We start from the raw sequence: 14,328 nt of genomic DNA, 5'->3' as shown, positions 1-14,328 counted from the left end.
ATGCCTCACCCCTCCTTTCTTTCCCTCTCACTCTCCCTCCTCTATCTGTTCTCTCTCTCTTGTATGGTGTTTTAATGTCTCTTACTCATATTCGAGGTAGGCATGCGCACATGTATACATTAGTTGCTTGGTTCAAATGCCCAAATAAGGAGATGAATGCTAGGACTACGAGGTAAAGGAGTTCGTGCTGAACTGTGAGGCGGGTTCAGCATCCTTCGCCAAAAGTCTATTCCTAATATGTACATGTTTTTCTGTACATGTGGCCATTTTATACAAAGATTTGGCCAAAGATCCTATATGTGTATGTCATTCTCTCCTCATTGGTTAAGAGGGTGAAACTCCCCTCGACATATGCCTATATAATATCTGTATTTCTATGAATAAATTGAAGTATTGAGAATACATTGACTGTGTGTTTTCTTGCTTCCCGGCCGTTATACACTTTAAGGAACTGAGAATTCTTCAAGGCGGCAAAGAGATACGAGGGACAAATTGTTATTTATTAACACAACTTTACAGATCTTCTTTATGCACCAAGAGCTTGTAACAGTCCAAAGAGAAAGGAAAATTTGAAATCGCATCATATGACCCCTTTAAGTGGTCAATGCCTCGCATGTTTACATTTTCTGTAGCGTCTCAGTAAAGCCATGCTGTATGTCGGCACATATTGCAGTTTTCTACGTTTTTTAAGTTCATGTGTCCCATGCAGTTCCGTTTGTTGCAGTCATGATTCAGCCAATGTAGAACCTAAATATAGGCCTAATTTGCATTCAGGCTAAACAGTAAAAAAATACATCTCTTGCATTAATACGTTTTTGATCGTTGTAACAAAAACCAACAAACCTGATATAGACAAACCTGATATAGGCATACACATAGGTGGAGGGTGAACTAACTCCAGGGTAAGGCTAAAAGCAGCCAAATCTATCAACTACAAACATCATAAACCTTTTTAGGCAAGAACCAGGCATGGGTGTCATGTAGGCTAATAAAATATGTTTAATGGGACTGAATTTGTATTTAATGTGATAATAATTTAATTAAAACATTAGAAAATTATAATTATATAACGTTTCCTTCCCACGGTTATTCAAACGGCGAATGAATTATGTAGGCTACAGAAATGACATTATCACTAACTTTGATCTATCGCACTCTCAAAAAAAACAACTATTGTTGTAATCACTGAAGCTGTCTACACTGCGAAATGAATCCCTTACTTACATTGTATGTACATCTGCGCTTTGTTGTTTATGATGAGAGAATTCGCGGAATTCAGTCATCGAACGTGCGCGCGTTCAACAAAGCTGATGAGTTTCAGCGATGACTCATCTGAACGCCTCTGATTGGCCTTTGCATTCCTAGGCTCAACAGAATCGTGTGTGATTGGTTATAATGCGCAACACTGTAAAAACGCCTAAAATGAATTACGGTGCAACATGAGCAGATCTTAATTTAATGCGCAGTCGACACTTTTTTATTAATTTACACTTTGTTAGCAACAGACGTAATATATTTAATTTGTTTGTGCAGGGGCATGTGTGTCCACTTTAGTGTCATTTTTGCCCCAAGACCCCGTGGCCAGGGAGCCTTACACACGCTCCGCCTATGGACATACAGTGGGGCAAAAAAGTCCCCGCTGTACATCATTTCCAGTGCGTTTTATTTGTAACTTCTGCTCACTTGTCGCCTCGTCAGCCAAATCTTCGGTTCACTCCTAATATAGCTCACACATCGGTTCTTCTCAGGTCGTTACGGATTGGTCATATTCGATTCAATGACTCGGACCAATTGTATCCGACTCCTGATTCAACTCTTCAGACCGGTTAGTGGAAAGTCCCTTTCATGGCTGATTAATTAAAAAGATCCGACTCAAAAGAACGATTCATTTGCCGAACCGACACCCTTCGTTTGCATTTTACAGGTAAGTTATGATTAAATGTTTGCATTGCGTTGAAGGTTTATATTAAAGTGTTCATGATCAATTTTTTTTTATATCATATCTCTTTTTTTAAACCCAAGCTTTACACTGATTGCTGCTTTCAGTTAAATGACTCGTTTAAATAGGCAAAACAATGAGCATGGGCATTTGATCACTTTAGCCTATTAGAGATAGTGTGGGCTATTTTCAAATATAGACATGTAGTTACTGCTTGAAAGCTGACACTTTGACATGTGTTACTAAGTCAAACTTGGCCACTGTATATCCTATTTAAAGCATCAGTGTTGGATAAATGATACAAGATCTGTAGCTTATTATGTATTCACACAGTAAGAATAATTGTAATTCTTTATTTGAGTGACAGTAGAACACAATAAAACAATTAGCAGGCACATGAGCTACTAATTATGTCAAAATGACAGTAGGAACTGAACAAAACATGAAATGAAAAAAAAACTAGGAATATTAAAACTGTTTTGTAAAAACTAACCATCTCATCTGGTCAACAGGTTGCTTATTCATAGGCTCTTCATATTTCTTATTAAGTTACTAAATGTCGGAGCAGCAGGTCACACTGGCTGGTTTGAAGATCTGGAACAGGTGTTCACAGCTATAATCTTGTTGGTCTTCCCAGGACATTGTCAGCTTAACCTGAGGTGGTCTACAACAATCTCCGCTCGATCTGACTCTCTTACATGCTTTACGCATGGCCCATTCTTGTGTTTCCAAAACTTAAACCTAAAGTTTTTATTTGAAATCTAGCCATCGCTTACTGAAAATTAAACATAACGTTCATAGATTGAGCGTGTATGGTTCAACAAGTCAGATTAAAACATTATTAGCCTTTTCTCACTGGTTTATGTGAACAATAAGTTTAGTTTCTATGGCAAAAACAACTATGTTAAGCATTATAAAAGTCATTACTTCTGAGCGTTTTTAGATAATAGCATCCAATGACAAACTCATTTAAATGACAAGGTTTTGAGGCTTTTTCTGTTTCAGCCAATCATGAAGCAGCATGGTCTATTCAGGTTAATTGTGTATAAACCCACCAGCCCCCTCCCACAAACAGTCTGAGGATAAACAGGTTAACGTAACACACTTGACGTGTACATCCATTTGGAATGGATTAGAGCTTTGACCACCATGTCTTTATGTTGCCACAGGAACTTGTTGTTTCAAAACCCTGCTTACTGCGCCAAACTTAGGTTTTTCCAAAGGTAAATTGACAACCAGGCAAAAAAGGATAAACTTAGTTTGAGAGATCTTATATTTGAAGAAAAGCAGCGAGTAATGCAATAAAAGCAAAGCATATAGTATAATTTTAGAGCATTCTGGTGGAAAACAGATAAAGAATGATGTATATCTAAAACTGAAGGATTCCTGTCATCACAATTCCATAAAATCACTCCTCAGTTTCTGTGCTCCAATTGCACTTGCATCTCTGTGGATGTTTTCACTCAAGAGAAAGCAGAGGTTTGAATAAAAATGGAGGTTAAAGATAGAAAAGAGCAGAAGAGAGTAAGCAAACAGACATTTCACAAACATAGCCCTCTGCTCACTTCATCTTTTGTTTGTGTGATGGATGTCCTCTGAGATTGATGATGTTGAACGCAGTTGTTGAGCATTGTCTCCTCCAGGCGACAACAGAAGAGGATCACTTATCATCTCAGCTTGTGTGAGGGGGATTTGTGGAGGATTTGGAGAACATATGAGTGGAGTGTAGAGAAGAATGAACAGACTGGAGGGAGAGTATTTGCACACGGTTACCAGTTTCCAAATGGAAAGAAAATTCATAACATGCACGAGTGTCAGAGAGATATGTTACAGTAAATCACACACTAACACAATCTTGCTGGTCTTCATCCTTTGGTTTGTGTTTGTGTGGATGGTGAAGAGTTTGCAGGTGGCCTAGGTCTGGTGTGCTGGGGGTGGGACATGGCCGGGACACATTGTTTGTCTGGATGGGTTTGTGAATACATAGGGATTACTGCATACGGTTTGGCTCACTGACAGCTCTGACTGTGAGTGTGTTTGTTAGTGTGTTAGAAAGAGTGTGGCTGATTATCCTTGAGATAAGGTGGCAAAAGAAACATGATGGAGGTTAAAAGAGGCAGAAAAAATAAAAACAACAATTTAAATGAGAGGGATAGTCCATCCAAAATTGAAAATTCTATTATTTACTCACCTTCATGTCATTCCCTGTATTACTTGTTTTCTTCTGTGGAACATAAAAGAAGATATTTGGAAGAATGTTGGTGACCGAAGGGTTTTGGTTCCAATTTGACTTCCATTACATGGACAAAATATACAATAGTCAAATGGGAACTGAAACTCTTTGGTTACTAACATTTTTCAAAATATCTTCTTTTGTTTTTCAATAGATGAAAGAAAGTCATACAGGTTTGGAATGACATGAGGATAAGTAAATGACAGAATTTTAATAACACAGAACAGATTGAGCAAAGCTTACTTTGAAAATGACAGAAAAATCCAGGGCTGTTTCTACGTCACCTGGTAGATTAAATGTGTAATCATTTAATTGACAAATGTTTAACATATTTTATTCACATATAGCATTTATAAAATGTATTATTAGCACACAGTTATGGCACAAGAAACTGAGTGTAACTTGATTTATTTTCGTGTTTAACCCAAAAATGGCTTAAAAAGAAAAGAACAATAAGAGCAAAAAGGAGAGTAGGATATACAAATTGCAGGCCTTACAGCATGTGCCACCATTAAGCCCACACAAAGAGAGCAGTGACAAATGACCGTTTTAATTCTTCGGTTTGACTTTAATAAATTAACATGTTCTAATAGACTTAAGAAAGGGGGTTCAAATAGAAAGCCTTCATTGGGGGAAAAAAGCCATTCATCTTGTTTACCATGGTGTTGTGTTCTTTAATAGGTCATTTACAATGAGGGGACAGAGTATGTGGGGGTTGTTGGATGGGATGGGCTTATCCTCAAACCTAGAGGGAGGGCCCTTGTGAAGTCACTGGTCATCTTGAGCACTAACCCCACACTAGTTCAAGACTGGTGAATGCTGGTGACTCCTGAATAACCTTCGGCGGTAGTGAGGGCTCACCCTTGTATGACCCCACACCATAGACTGTAAAAACAAGATGGACGACGCGTCTCCTATTCCTTCTACTATAGAAAAGTGAAGGCAAAGCATCTCAGTATGGCCGCTGCCATCTTGAGTAAATAACATCATTTGGAGCCCGAGTCTGCGCAGTAGAGATTCATTTGGAGCCCGAGTCTGCGCAGTAGAGATTCATTTGGAGCCCGAGTCTGCGCAATAGTGTCGTGAGGTGGAGCCGTGGTATCAAACTCCCGCAGACCCAATCAACCATAACGTCACGCCCCGTTTTTATAGCATCAAATTACTAGCTAAAATCAAACTTAACACAAAAACGAACAATTTAACATATATTATCAGCATGATAACAACTACCTTAAAGGTGCAATAGGAGATCTTGGAAAATGCTAACTTTAGCCTGATAGCACTGAAAGCGAACATCCCACCCTCCCTGCAATCGCCGTCTAAAGCCACACCCCCTGAACGCATTTACACTCACAGACCAGAGACAAAATTACTACAATAGGCTACATCAGGTTCCCAATTCCAGCCCATGTTCTGAAGTGAAGTAAACTTCAACAGATTTCCCCCGCTCAGGGAGTTGGGAGCAATGAACACTGTGTAGGGATCATATAGATCGGAACACAGTTCATGCACGTAGCTCACTTCTAACGAGCTGGCGCGAGGACTAGATTAACCGCTGGGCTACATCATGTGTCATTCACCGGTGAGAAATCTTTAAAAGTACTACAATACCAGGAAGAAAGATCGGGTTGTTGATGTTTGCCTGCCATCCTCGCTCTGTCTGCACAGCGTGCGTGAACGTGCTGATGACGTATCCTGTCTGCGCGAACAGGGTGCGCAGAGGTATGCTAATACATACGTTGACAGTCAGGTAGGAAAGCATATTATAACGCTCGGATCCTTCCACAGAATATATAAATACAGACAAATACATTTAGACCACTTAACTTAATGATTGCTATCGGGATGTGAAGAAACTTTCAACCAGCATAACAAAAAATGTTTCTGAAGACAATCACCTATTGCACATTTAAATGACCAAAACCATCTTTTGGAAAATTGTATTGGAAGCGTAATTAATTTTTTTATTTTGACTCAAGTCCCATTCGTTTACATGGAGAGGGCGGGGTTTATGACCTGTACTGCAGCCAGCCACCAGGGGGCGATCAAAGTGGCCACAGCTTCACTTTTCAGGAACTGTGAGGCACACCCGCCCCACACTCTGAGAAACAGACTCTGGGGGGAATCACGAGGAGTCTTTGAGCCACCACACTGAAAATAAACGCATGTAAAAAGGCGGACAGACAGATCTCAATCACAAATATAATTTTATTCCTGTTTGTAAGGTCTTAATCTTGACATAACAGGTTTGCATTAACAGTTAGACCATCATTCATACTTTTTTTTTTAAATCATGCTTTTCACTAAAAATAACATTGCACAAATTCATATTAATTTTCCACCTTGTATAAAAGTTGTTTTCTTAGATCGGGTTGGTAAATTGCTTAAATTCTACCCTTTGCCTGACTGAAACAATGCTATTTCTTTTGGCACACACTGTAAAAAATAAAACTGTTCAGTTGTTATCTCAAGGAGGAATTTGTACTTGATTTGGGCTGCATTTCCCACAAGCATCAAGCCTAGTAAAAACTAATAGCACGTATGGTTATATTATAGCCATTTGAAACTAAGGCTTACAATGCTTTTAGGAAACACAGCCCTGATTCTTTGGACTTTGATGCAACTACTTAGTCAAGTTTATATATTTTAGTTTTAAGGAGAAAATACTCTGCAATGGTGTTGATTAATAGATTGGCACATGGTTTGTCTAAAAGCATATTAAAAACACCATATAGACAAATAAACAACATAAAAAACTTGATTTTCACTACAGGGGGACTTTAAGACGCTTTGTATAAAAGCATCTGTCAAATGCATAATTGTAAATGTAATCCAAATTGTTGTTCTTTGTTGCATGTGTGCAGATCATGTTATAAAGAACACTTTGTTATACAGTTTGAATGTTATTCTGTAAAAAGTGTTGTACACATGTGCAGAAGTCATCTGACTGACGTCTTATCTGATTGTTGTCGTTGGTGAAACCCCTCCTCCCGCCTCCCCCTGAGCGGGGCCCCGAGCCAGCCAGCAGCGCCGCAGAGTGTAGTTCACTCGGCCTGGGAAGAGGAATCGAGAGTAGTGGCGCGCGTCTCCAGGACAAGACCCAACAGTAAACTGACTCGGAATGGATACTCACGACACATATTTACATCTCCGTAAGTCGTCGTCTTTCTTCATTTCCTGTTGCTGCTCGTCTGTGTCATATTTGCGCAGTTGCCCGTGCTGTTTGACTAAAATGTGCATGCCGCAAAAGCGTTAAGACAACTTCGCTGATGAACTTCAGACAGTATAGTCCTATCAGCCCGCGTGCGTTGACATCGGTCAGGTGATCGCGCCGCGGTTTACAGGCATGGTTGGCACTTTATTTGCGTTTACGTAATCGATCGCCTTTAAAGCACGCCTGTTGTGTCGGGATCGTTATTTATCGAGACGGTTTCCAGCCGGGTATAGCATGTATACTTCACATAGGAACGAGTGTGTGTGTATAGGCTTGTATTTCAGCGCAATACCATTTTCTTTGTATTTCACGGCTCGCGGCTCGTTTCAGGAATGAGTGCGAATGACATGTTATTTTAGGTAAAGTCAAAGACAACTCCAGCAAGTTGTGGTGTTACAGTTGAGTCATAAGTCATAAGACTCACTCATATAAAGAGTTGCCAATTTGTCACGCCTAATTAAAGTGCTTGATGCTGTTAAAGGGGTCATATGATGTTGCTAAAAGGAACATTATTTTGTGTATTTGGTGTAATGAAATGTGTTTATGCGGTTTAAGGTAAAAAAAAAACACATTATTTTCCACATACTGTACATTATTGTTTCTCTTCTATGCCCCGCCTTTCTGAAACGATTTTTACAAAGCTCATCGGTCTGAAAAGCGAGGTGTGCTCTGATTGGCCAGCTATCCAGTGCGTTGTGACTGGCCGAATTCCTGGTGCGAATGAAATGTTATGCCCCTACCATACTGTGATGCTGTGTCCCCATGCGACGAGACAAAACCAATAAAACCCAATATAAACGAGGCATTTGTTGCATCCAGTTGGGACATAATTACGGATTATAATGATTTATACTGTCTTTTTACGCGTTGGGTTGCATCGCGCCGCAAAATAATTAATGACAAAATAAAATTGTATAAATACAATACACTTTAATATAAATGCTATGATAAAAATCTTTTTTAACAAAAGATAAAAAATATATAAAAATTAAAAAAATTAAATATTTTAAATAAGATATTTAAAAGAAAAATAATCTAATACAAATTAAGAGCATATTATCACACTTAACATTAAAACATTATGAATAAATGACAACATAAAAAAAAAGATTAACCCTTTTGTTGGTTTACTTATTTTAACAAATAAAACAACCAACAGTGAACTTAAAGGAAATTATTAATTATTGGTTTTATTTCTTGTTTAAAATGCTTCCCAACTGCATTCCTCAAGTCCAACTCTGTTGCTACCAGGAAGTTGGTCATCACAGCATCTGCTAAATAAAAATTTTAAAAAGCACAAGAAAAGCTTGACATAATTTTTTTTTTACTTTAATTACACTAATTGTGACAGGGAGTCATTCTCTTTTGCTTGGATGCCTACTAAAAACAAAAACGAGATATATATAATGCATCGCCATTCAGTGTGTTAAAAAAGAGAGAAGCTCTCTGGTAAATGTTGTGTGTTTTATACACATACCTCTAATGACTGAGAACAGTGCAGACTTTTCAAATGCCTCTATCTGCAGCGGACCACACCCCTTCATGTTGAATTTGGACATGAGGGAATTTTAAAAAAAAACCTCAAATATAATATAGATTGAGGTGGTTATCAATTGCGGCCCAAGTTTGACATTTCAAAATGACCAACGGAATTATTTTTTAAATTTCTGATTTGCGTTGTAACTTATTGAGTATTGACACCACAATGTTTGATTAATGTGGCAAGATTTGTAGGCTTTACCTGTCCAGCATCCTTCTGGCACTGTCTTTGAGGTTTCTTCCTTCAATTCTGCACAACTTTGACACCTGAATTGCAAGTTTTCTCTGCCTCCAAAATTGTCTGGCACAACTGACTTCATAACAACACAGTGATAGCTGCTGTAACTAAAAAGTAGCCCAGTACAAACATTAACCTCAAATGTACATGGAATAATAAATTCACCCCCTACCGTTTTATTACATTATGCTTTCTGTTTGTACTGTTTAGGTTTTAAAGGGTTAGTTCACCCAAAAATTAAAATTAGGAGACACTTTTTTTTTTAATGGAAGGGCGACTTTTATTTCATGTCTTTTGGACTGAAGAAATGCAACACCCGCTGACTGAAATGATAGAGCTTGAAAGATCAAAGACAATTTTTAATATAACTCTGAATATAAGAATGGATTCATCTGAAAGAATAAAGTCACATACACCTAGGATGCCTCGGGGGTGAGTAAAACGCAGCCTAATTTTCATTTAATATGGATTAATCTTTGTCAAAGCTGTGTTTGTTCTGTTGTTTGCTCTTTCACCTCTTCTTGCGCTGTTTTAAATTCGCTTGAGTTTGTAAACACTTACAAATGATAAAACTTTTACTCTATTAAATTTAGCAATTAATCCACTGAACACATGCCTGCTGAACCGTGGGCCTAGTCATGGATCACTATCAACTACGATCTGCTCCCTTCACTAAAATGTCACGGTTCAAAATAATGCTAATTTAAATGTTTCAAAAGTTTACTTGCATTTGATAAGAAGCTGCGTGGGCGAAAATTACGTGTAAATTGCTTGCTGGGAACTGACTTGACATTTTGAAGTCAAGATGTAATGAACTTAGTTATAATAATTATTTATATTAAAAACTTAACTGGAATGCAGTAGATTAGCATGTGTTATTGCATTATACCCTGTTGGAAAATCCAATTTAAGATATTTGCTTACAAGCTGGTTGATCAGCTATCATAGACCCAAAAACAGTTTGACCATCTTATAGTATGACCAGCTCGTTGCTGGTTCAAGATGGTTTACCAGTTTACACCAGCTAATGACCAGCTTGAAACTGTCTTCCATGTTCACAGCTACTTACTTAAGCTGGATTTTCCTGCAGAGCAAGAATTCAGCCTACTGTACATATGCTTTAGAAGTAATATCAGATGTATTACGTATTGCTGATGAACCATATGTACCCAATACAGTGTATTTTTACTCCGGGTCAGGGGTTTTGTGGTGCAAACACAAAAAATAGTATGTTATATTAATAAGTAGTGTTAAAGCTGTATTCAAGCATGATGAAATAAAAATGGGAAAAAACAGTGAATAAATATAGAGTTAAACTGTAAACATTTGATTTATTCGTGCCACCATGATATCCGGGTTATTTATGTTACTTTTAGAACCAGGCAGACACACCAAGATTTTTTAACTTTGAACATTAACCAGGTTAACAAGGTTAGATTAATCGGAGTTAATCACATTATTTGCTTTTGTAGTGTACAACTATACACATTGAGTTCATTTTTCATTACATTTACAGTACATTACTGCTTTTTCGACTTACATTGCATTTAAGGTATACATTTTATTAGTTCATGCATTTCCTGGGAATCAAACCCATGACATTGACATTGCTAGCGCCATGCCCTACTGTTTAAACTACAAAAAAAAATCTCAGCTCTTTCTTGTTGCCATAGGCTTTCTGAGAAGTGCCTATAGCTGACAACATTCCACCACCTTTAAAGGGGTCATATGATGCGATTTTCAAGTTTTCCTTTCTCTTTGGAGTGTTACAAGCTGATTGTGCATAGATAAGATCCCTGAAGTTGCAAAGACTAAAGTCTCAAAACCAAAGAGATATTCTTTATCAAAGTTAAGACTGCCACGCCCCCCTAAAACGGCTCGTTCTAACACGCCCCCACATATCTACCTCACTATGTGGAAATATTGGCATAATGTGCCCAAATGTGCACGCAAAGAAAGAAAGTGTGGTTTCAGTAACCGCAGTTAGTGTTGAAGCAGCCATGTCAGGGAGACTGTGTGTTTCTAGGCGAAAGCAAAAGCACTTTATTTGGCCTTCCGAAAGTAGATGCATTTAGGAATCTTTAAGATCATTTACAACAGACCAGCAATGCATTTTATGGATGACCGTTTCGTGAACCTAGGAGGAGGTAATTCTGACTTTGCTATGACAATCTGGCACTTCTGAATCAGCTACTGTTTTGTTATTAGTTTAAGTATTTGCTATTGACTGTTCAAATGCGGAGTTTTGCGCATCGTGTGTGTGTGTGTGTGAGAGAGCGAGTGAGAGAGAGACAGGGTCACACATCACAGTGGAGTCAGCTGTCTTAACCATGGTTTGTGTACTGCAAACACATATTCATCACTGTGTCTGTCACGCGACTCTGTTGCCCTTTCGGGCTTGAACTGATGGTAAAACTAATGACATTATTTACTGTCTTTACATTTATTTTGAAAGATGAAGCTCGCGATTATGGTAAGGGGCGTTACATTTCCGACGAGTGCTTGTGGTGTTCAGCCAATCACAATGCACTGGGTCAGCTGGCCAATCAGAGCAGACTGCGCTTGTCGGAAGGAGGGACTTTGTAGAAAACGAAGCGTTTGAGAGAGGCGGGGCATAGAGGACCTACAGTAATGCACAGTATTTGAAAAATAATGTGTTTTTTGAACATTAAAGCATGTCAACATATTCTGTTACACCAAATACACAAAATAATGATCTTTAAAAAAGCATAATAGGACCCCTTTAACAATGCGAACCCACTCTGCAAGTCCAAAGACACATCGACGAGAAAACAGAAAGAACATATGTATTACAGTCGTTAGACAGGAGTGGCTTGGAGGCTTTTGTTATTGTCAGCTGTACACATGCTTTCAAAATATTCACAGTGGTTTCTCTAGATTTCCTATGTGCTTTATGCTTTCAACATGTAACTCACTGAGCGCAATCGCTGTTACCGTCACATTCATGGCTAGGAGAGTCAAAGAAGCCCAGCAAGGAGAAACAGAGGATATGTAGTCAATGAGAAAAGAACATACTGGAAGGGTGAGTGTATGTATTCTTTTTGCAAATGTTTGCAAAAAGGGTCCTCATCATCACACTATTAGGGTGTATGTATTCATTCCATTAAAATGAAATTATTATTGAGATTAGTCCCTTTTTGCAGCAGTTTAACAATTCTTACGCACAGTCATCATAACCCCTATACTATGGTGATGCTACTATAGCTGCTGTAGATAAACGAACTAACAGGGATGCTATTTTGTCCCTTAGCTCCTTGTTCTAGATTTATAGACATTCTAGGGTAATGTAGGTCTGGGGTAAAGTAGACTAGGGCAAGGGTGGAAATCTATTTTGACCTACGGATGTGTTCGTGCACTGATTGCTTCTCGGAGGACATGGTGCTTTGAAGTGATAGATGTGGACCCTTACATCACAGTAGCGGGTGAACTGTCTTCACGTGCTTGTCAACACGGGCTGAGAGTCGCGTCTTTGACGTTCAAAGTCAGCTGTTATACACTAACGTTCAGAAAAATCTTTTGTTACAATATAAAAGTCTTTATTGTCACTTCTGATCAGTTTATTGCATGCTTGCTGAAAAAAAAATTAATTCTTTTAAATAAATAAAATCTTACTGCCCCCAAACTTTTGAACGGTAATGCACATATACTGTGTTACATAGTTGGACATATGACAACTGATCACCTCCATGCCACGCCGAATTGAGGCAGTAATTAAAGCAAAAGGAGCCCCTACCAAGTATTGAGTACATGTACAGTAAATGAACATACTTTCCAGAAGGCCAACAATTCACTAAAAATGTTTTTTTATTGGTCTTATGAAGTATTCTAATTTGTTGCACCTGTATTTCTGCTTCAAAGACACTCCTTCAGGGTTTGTATACATTTCGGAAAGTGTTTTTTATTTTTATTAAATAACCAATGAATCAACAGATACAAATACAATATACTGTAACAGAACATCAAAAAATATAACAGAACAAATAATAAAAATAACAGCCTGGGGAAAGAAAACTCAATTTTGACCTAAATAAAGCAATACATTAAAGGATAATAAATAATAAATATGAAAGTTAAAAGGGGGGGAAAACATATATAGTAGTAATAAAAATAACAATAGAATATCAAGTAAACAAATGAATAACTAAATAAAAACAAAGTAATAATTTTAAAGGGGAATCCTGAAAAAGGCGCAACAAGTCAGTGTTTTCTTAGTATTTTTCAATAGAGAGAGCTTTTCAAAATAGTGTTTCAGCTCTTTAAAAAAACACCTTAAAATGTGATTTATTATTGGAGAATTACACTTGTGGATATGATATTTGGCTAGAAGTAGTAATACAATTATAATATAAAACTCTTTATCAGTATTTTTATCTGTATCAACAAAACCAAACAACACATCTTTCCAAAACAAAGAAAATTGAGAGTACACAAAGTTTTTGAAATTATTATTATTTTTTTTAAAGAGTATGGCCCTGTATGACGTCATAAAATGTGGGATTTCTTGTATGGACACTTCTCCATCTTCTGTGTGATCGTAACTCATTTCATTCAGAGAAATCCATGTGGGGCATTGCTTTTATAGGATGACATATTAAAGAGACTTTTTTAGATTCACCCTGAAGGCATTCTATCTTGAAAGCAGTTCTACTGCCTTTCAGTGAAACTGTAACGGCATCAGCATTGATATATTGTAGGCTTTAGTAGAAAGTCTTCATCATTGCAGTCATTTTAAGGCATCACTGTATTGAAATCTCTCAAAGCTTCTTTTTAATCTTTTTCTGCACAATTAATTTGGCTCAAAATTCCCTTGACACTGACATGACCCACACTGATATCTCAGTCAGTAAATATAAAGTTGTAGTTATTTATCTTCATTATATATTATTATATTTTTCACTGCTGTTCAAACGTTTGGTTGATTTTTTTTTTTTTAAATAATTCTCACCAAGGCTGCATTTCTTTTATCAAAAATAGAGTAAAAACAGTAATATGTTGAAATATTAATTAAACTTTTAAATAACTGTTTGTTAATAACTGTGATGGCAAAGCTGAATTTTAAACAGCCATTATGCCAGTCTTCAGTGTCACATGATTCTTCAGAAATCATTCTAAAATGCTGATTTGCTGCTCAAGAAACATTTCTT

At 37.5% G+C, this 14,328-nt stretch overlaps 1 protein-coding gene across 4 annotated transcripts in view; it reads left to right on the top strand.

Moving 5' to 3' along the window:
• The first annotated feature begins 7,148 nt into the window (after window positions 1-7,148).
• The window catches only part of LOC107601198 (retinoic acid receptor RXR-gamma-B-like), a 29,006-nt gene continuing 21,826 nt past the window's right edge, over window positions 7,149-14,328 (top strand). For 2 of the 4 annotated variants that reach the window (XM_016293285.1, XM_016293293.1), the window contains exon 1: window positions 7,219-7,324. Coding sequence is in view for 1 of the 4 variants with exons in the window: in XM_016293316.1 (XP_016148802.1) it covers window positions 7,294-7,324 (31 nt within the window). In the remaining 3 variants the exon portion in view is untranslated. Of the gene's footprint in view, window positions 7,325-12,088; window positions 12,207-14,328 lie in introns of those variants that run through there. The other 2 variants (XM_016293316.1, XM_016293340.1) reach the window with 2 other exon arrangements.

The sequence above is a fragment of the Sinocyclocheilus grahami genome, unplaced genomic scaffold, assembly GCF_001515645.1.
Source record: "Sinocyclocheilus grahami isolate Dianchi unplaced genomic scaffold, SAMN03320097.WGS_v1.1 scaffold15.1, whole genome shotgun sequence".
Lineage (NCBI taxonomy): Eukaryota > Metazoa > Chordata > Actinopteri > Cypriniformes > Cyprinidae > Sinocyclocheilus > Sinocyclocheilus grahami.
Note: the sequence above shows the minus strand (reverse complement) of the source record. Positions and strands in the feature narration are given on the sequence as shown.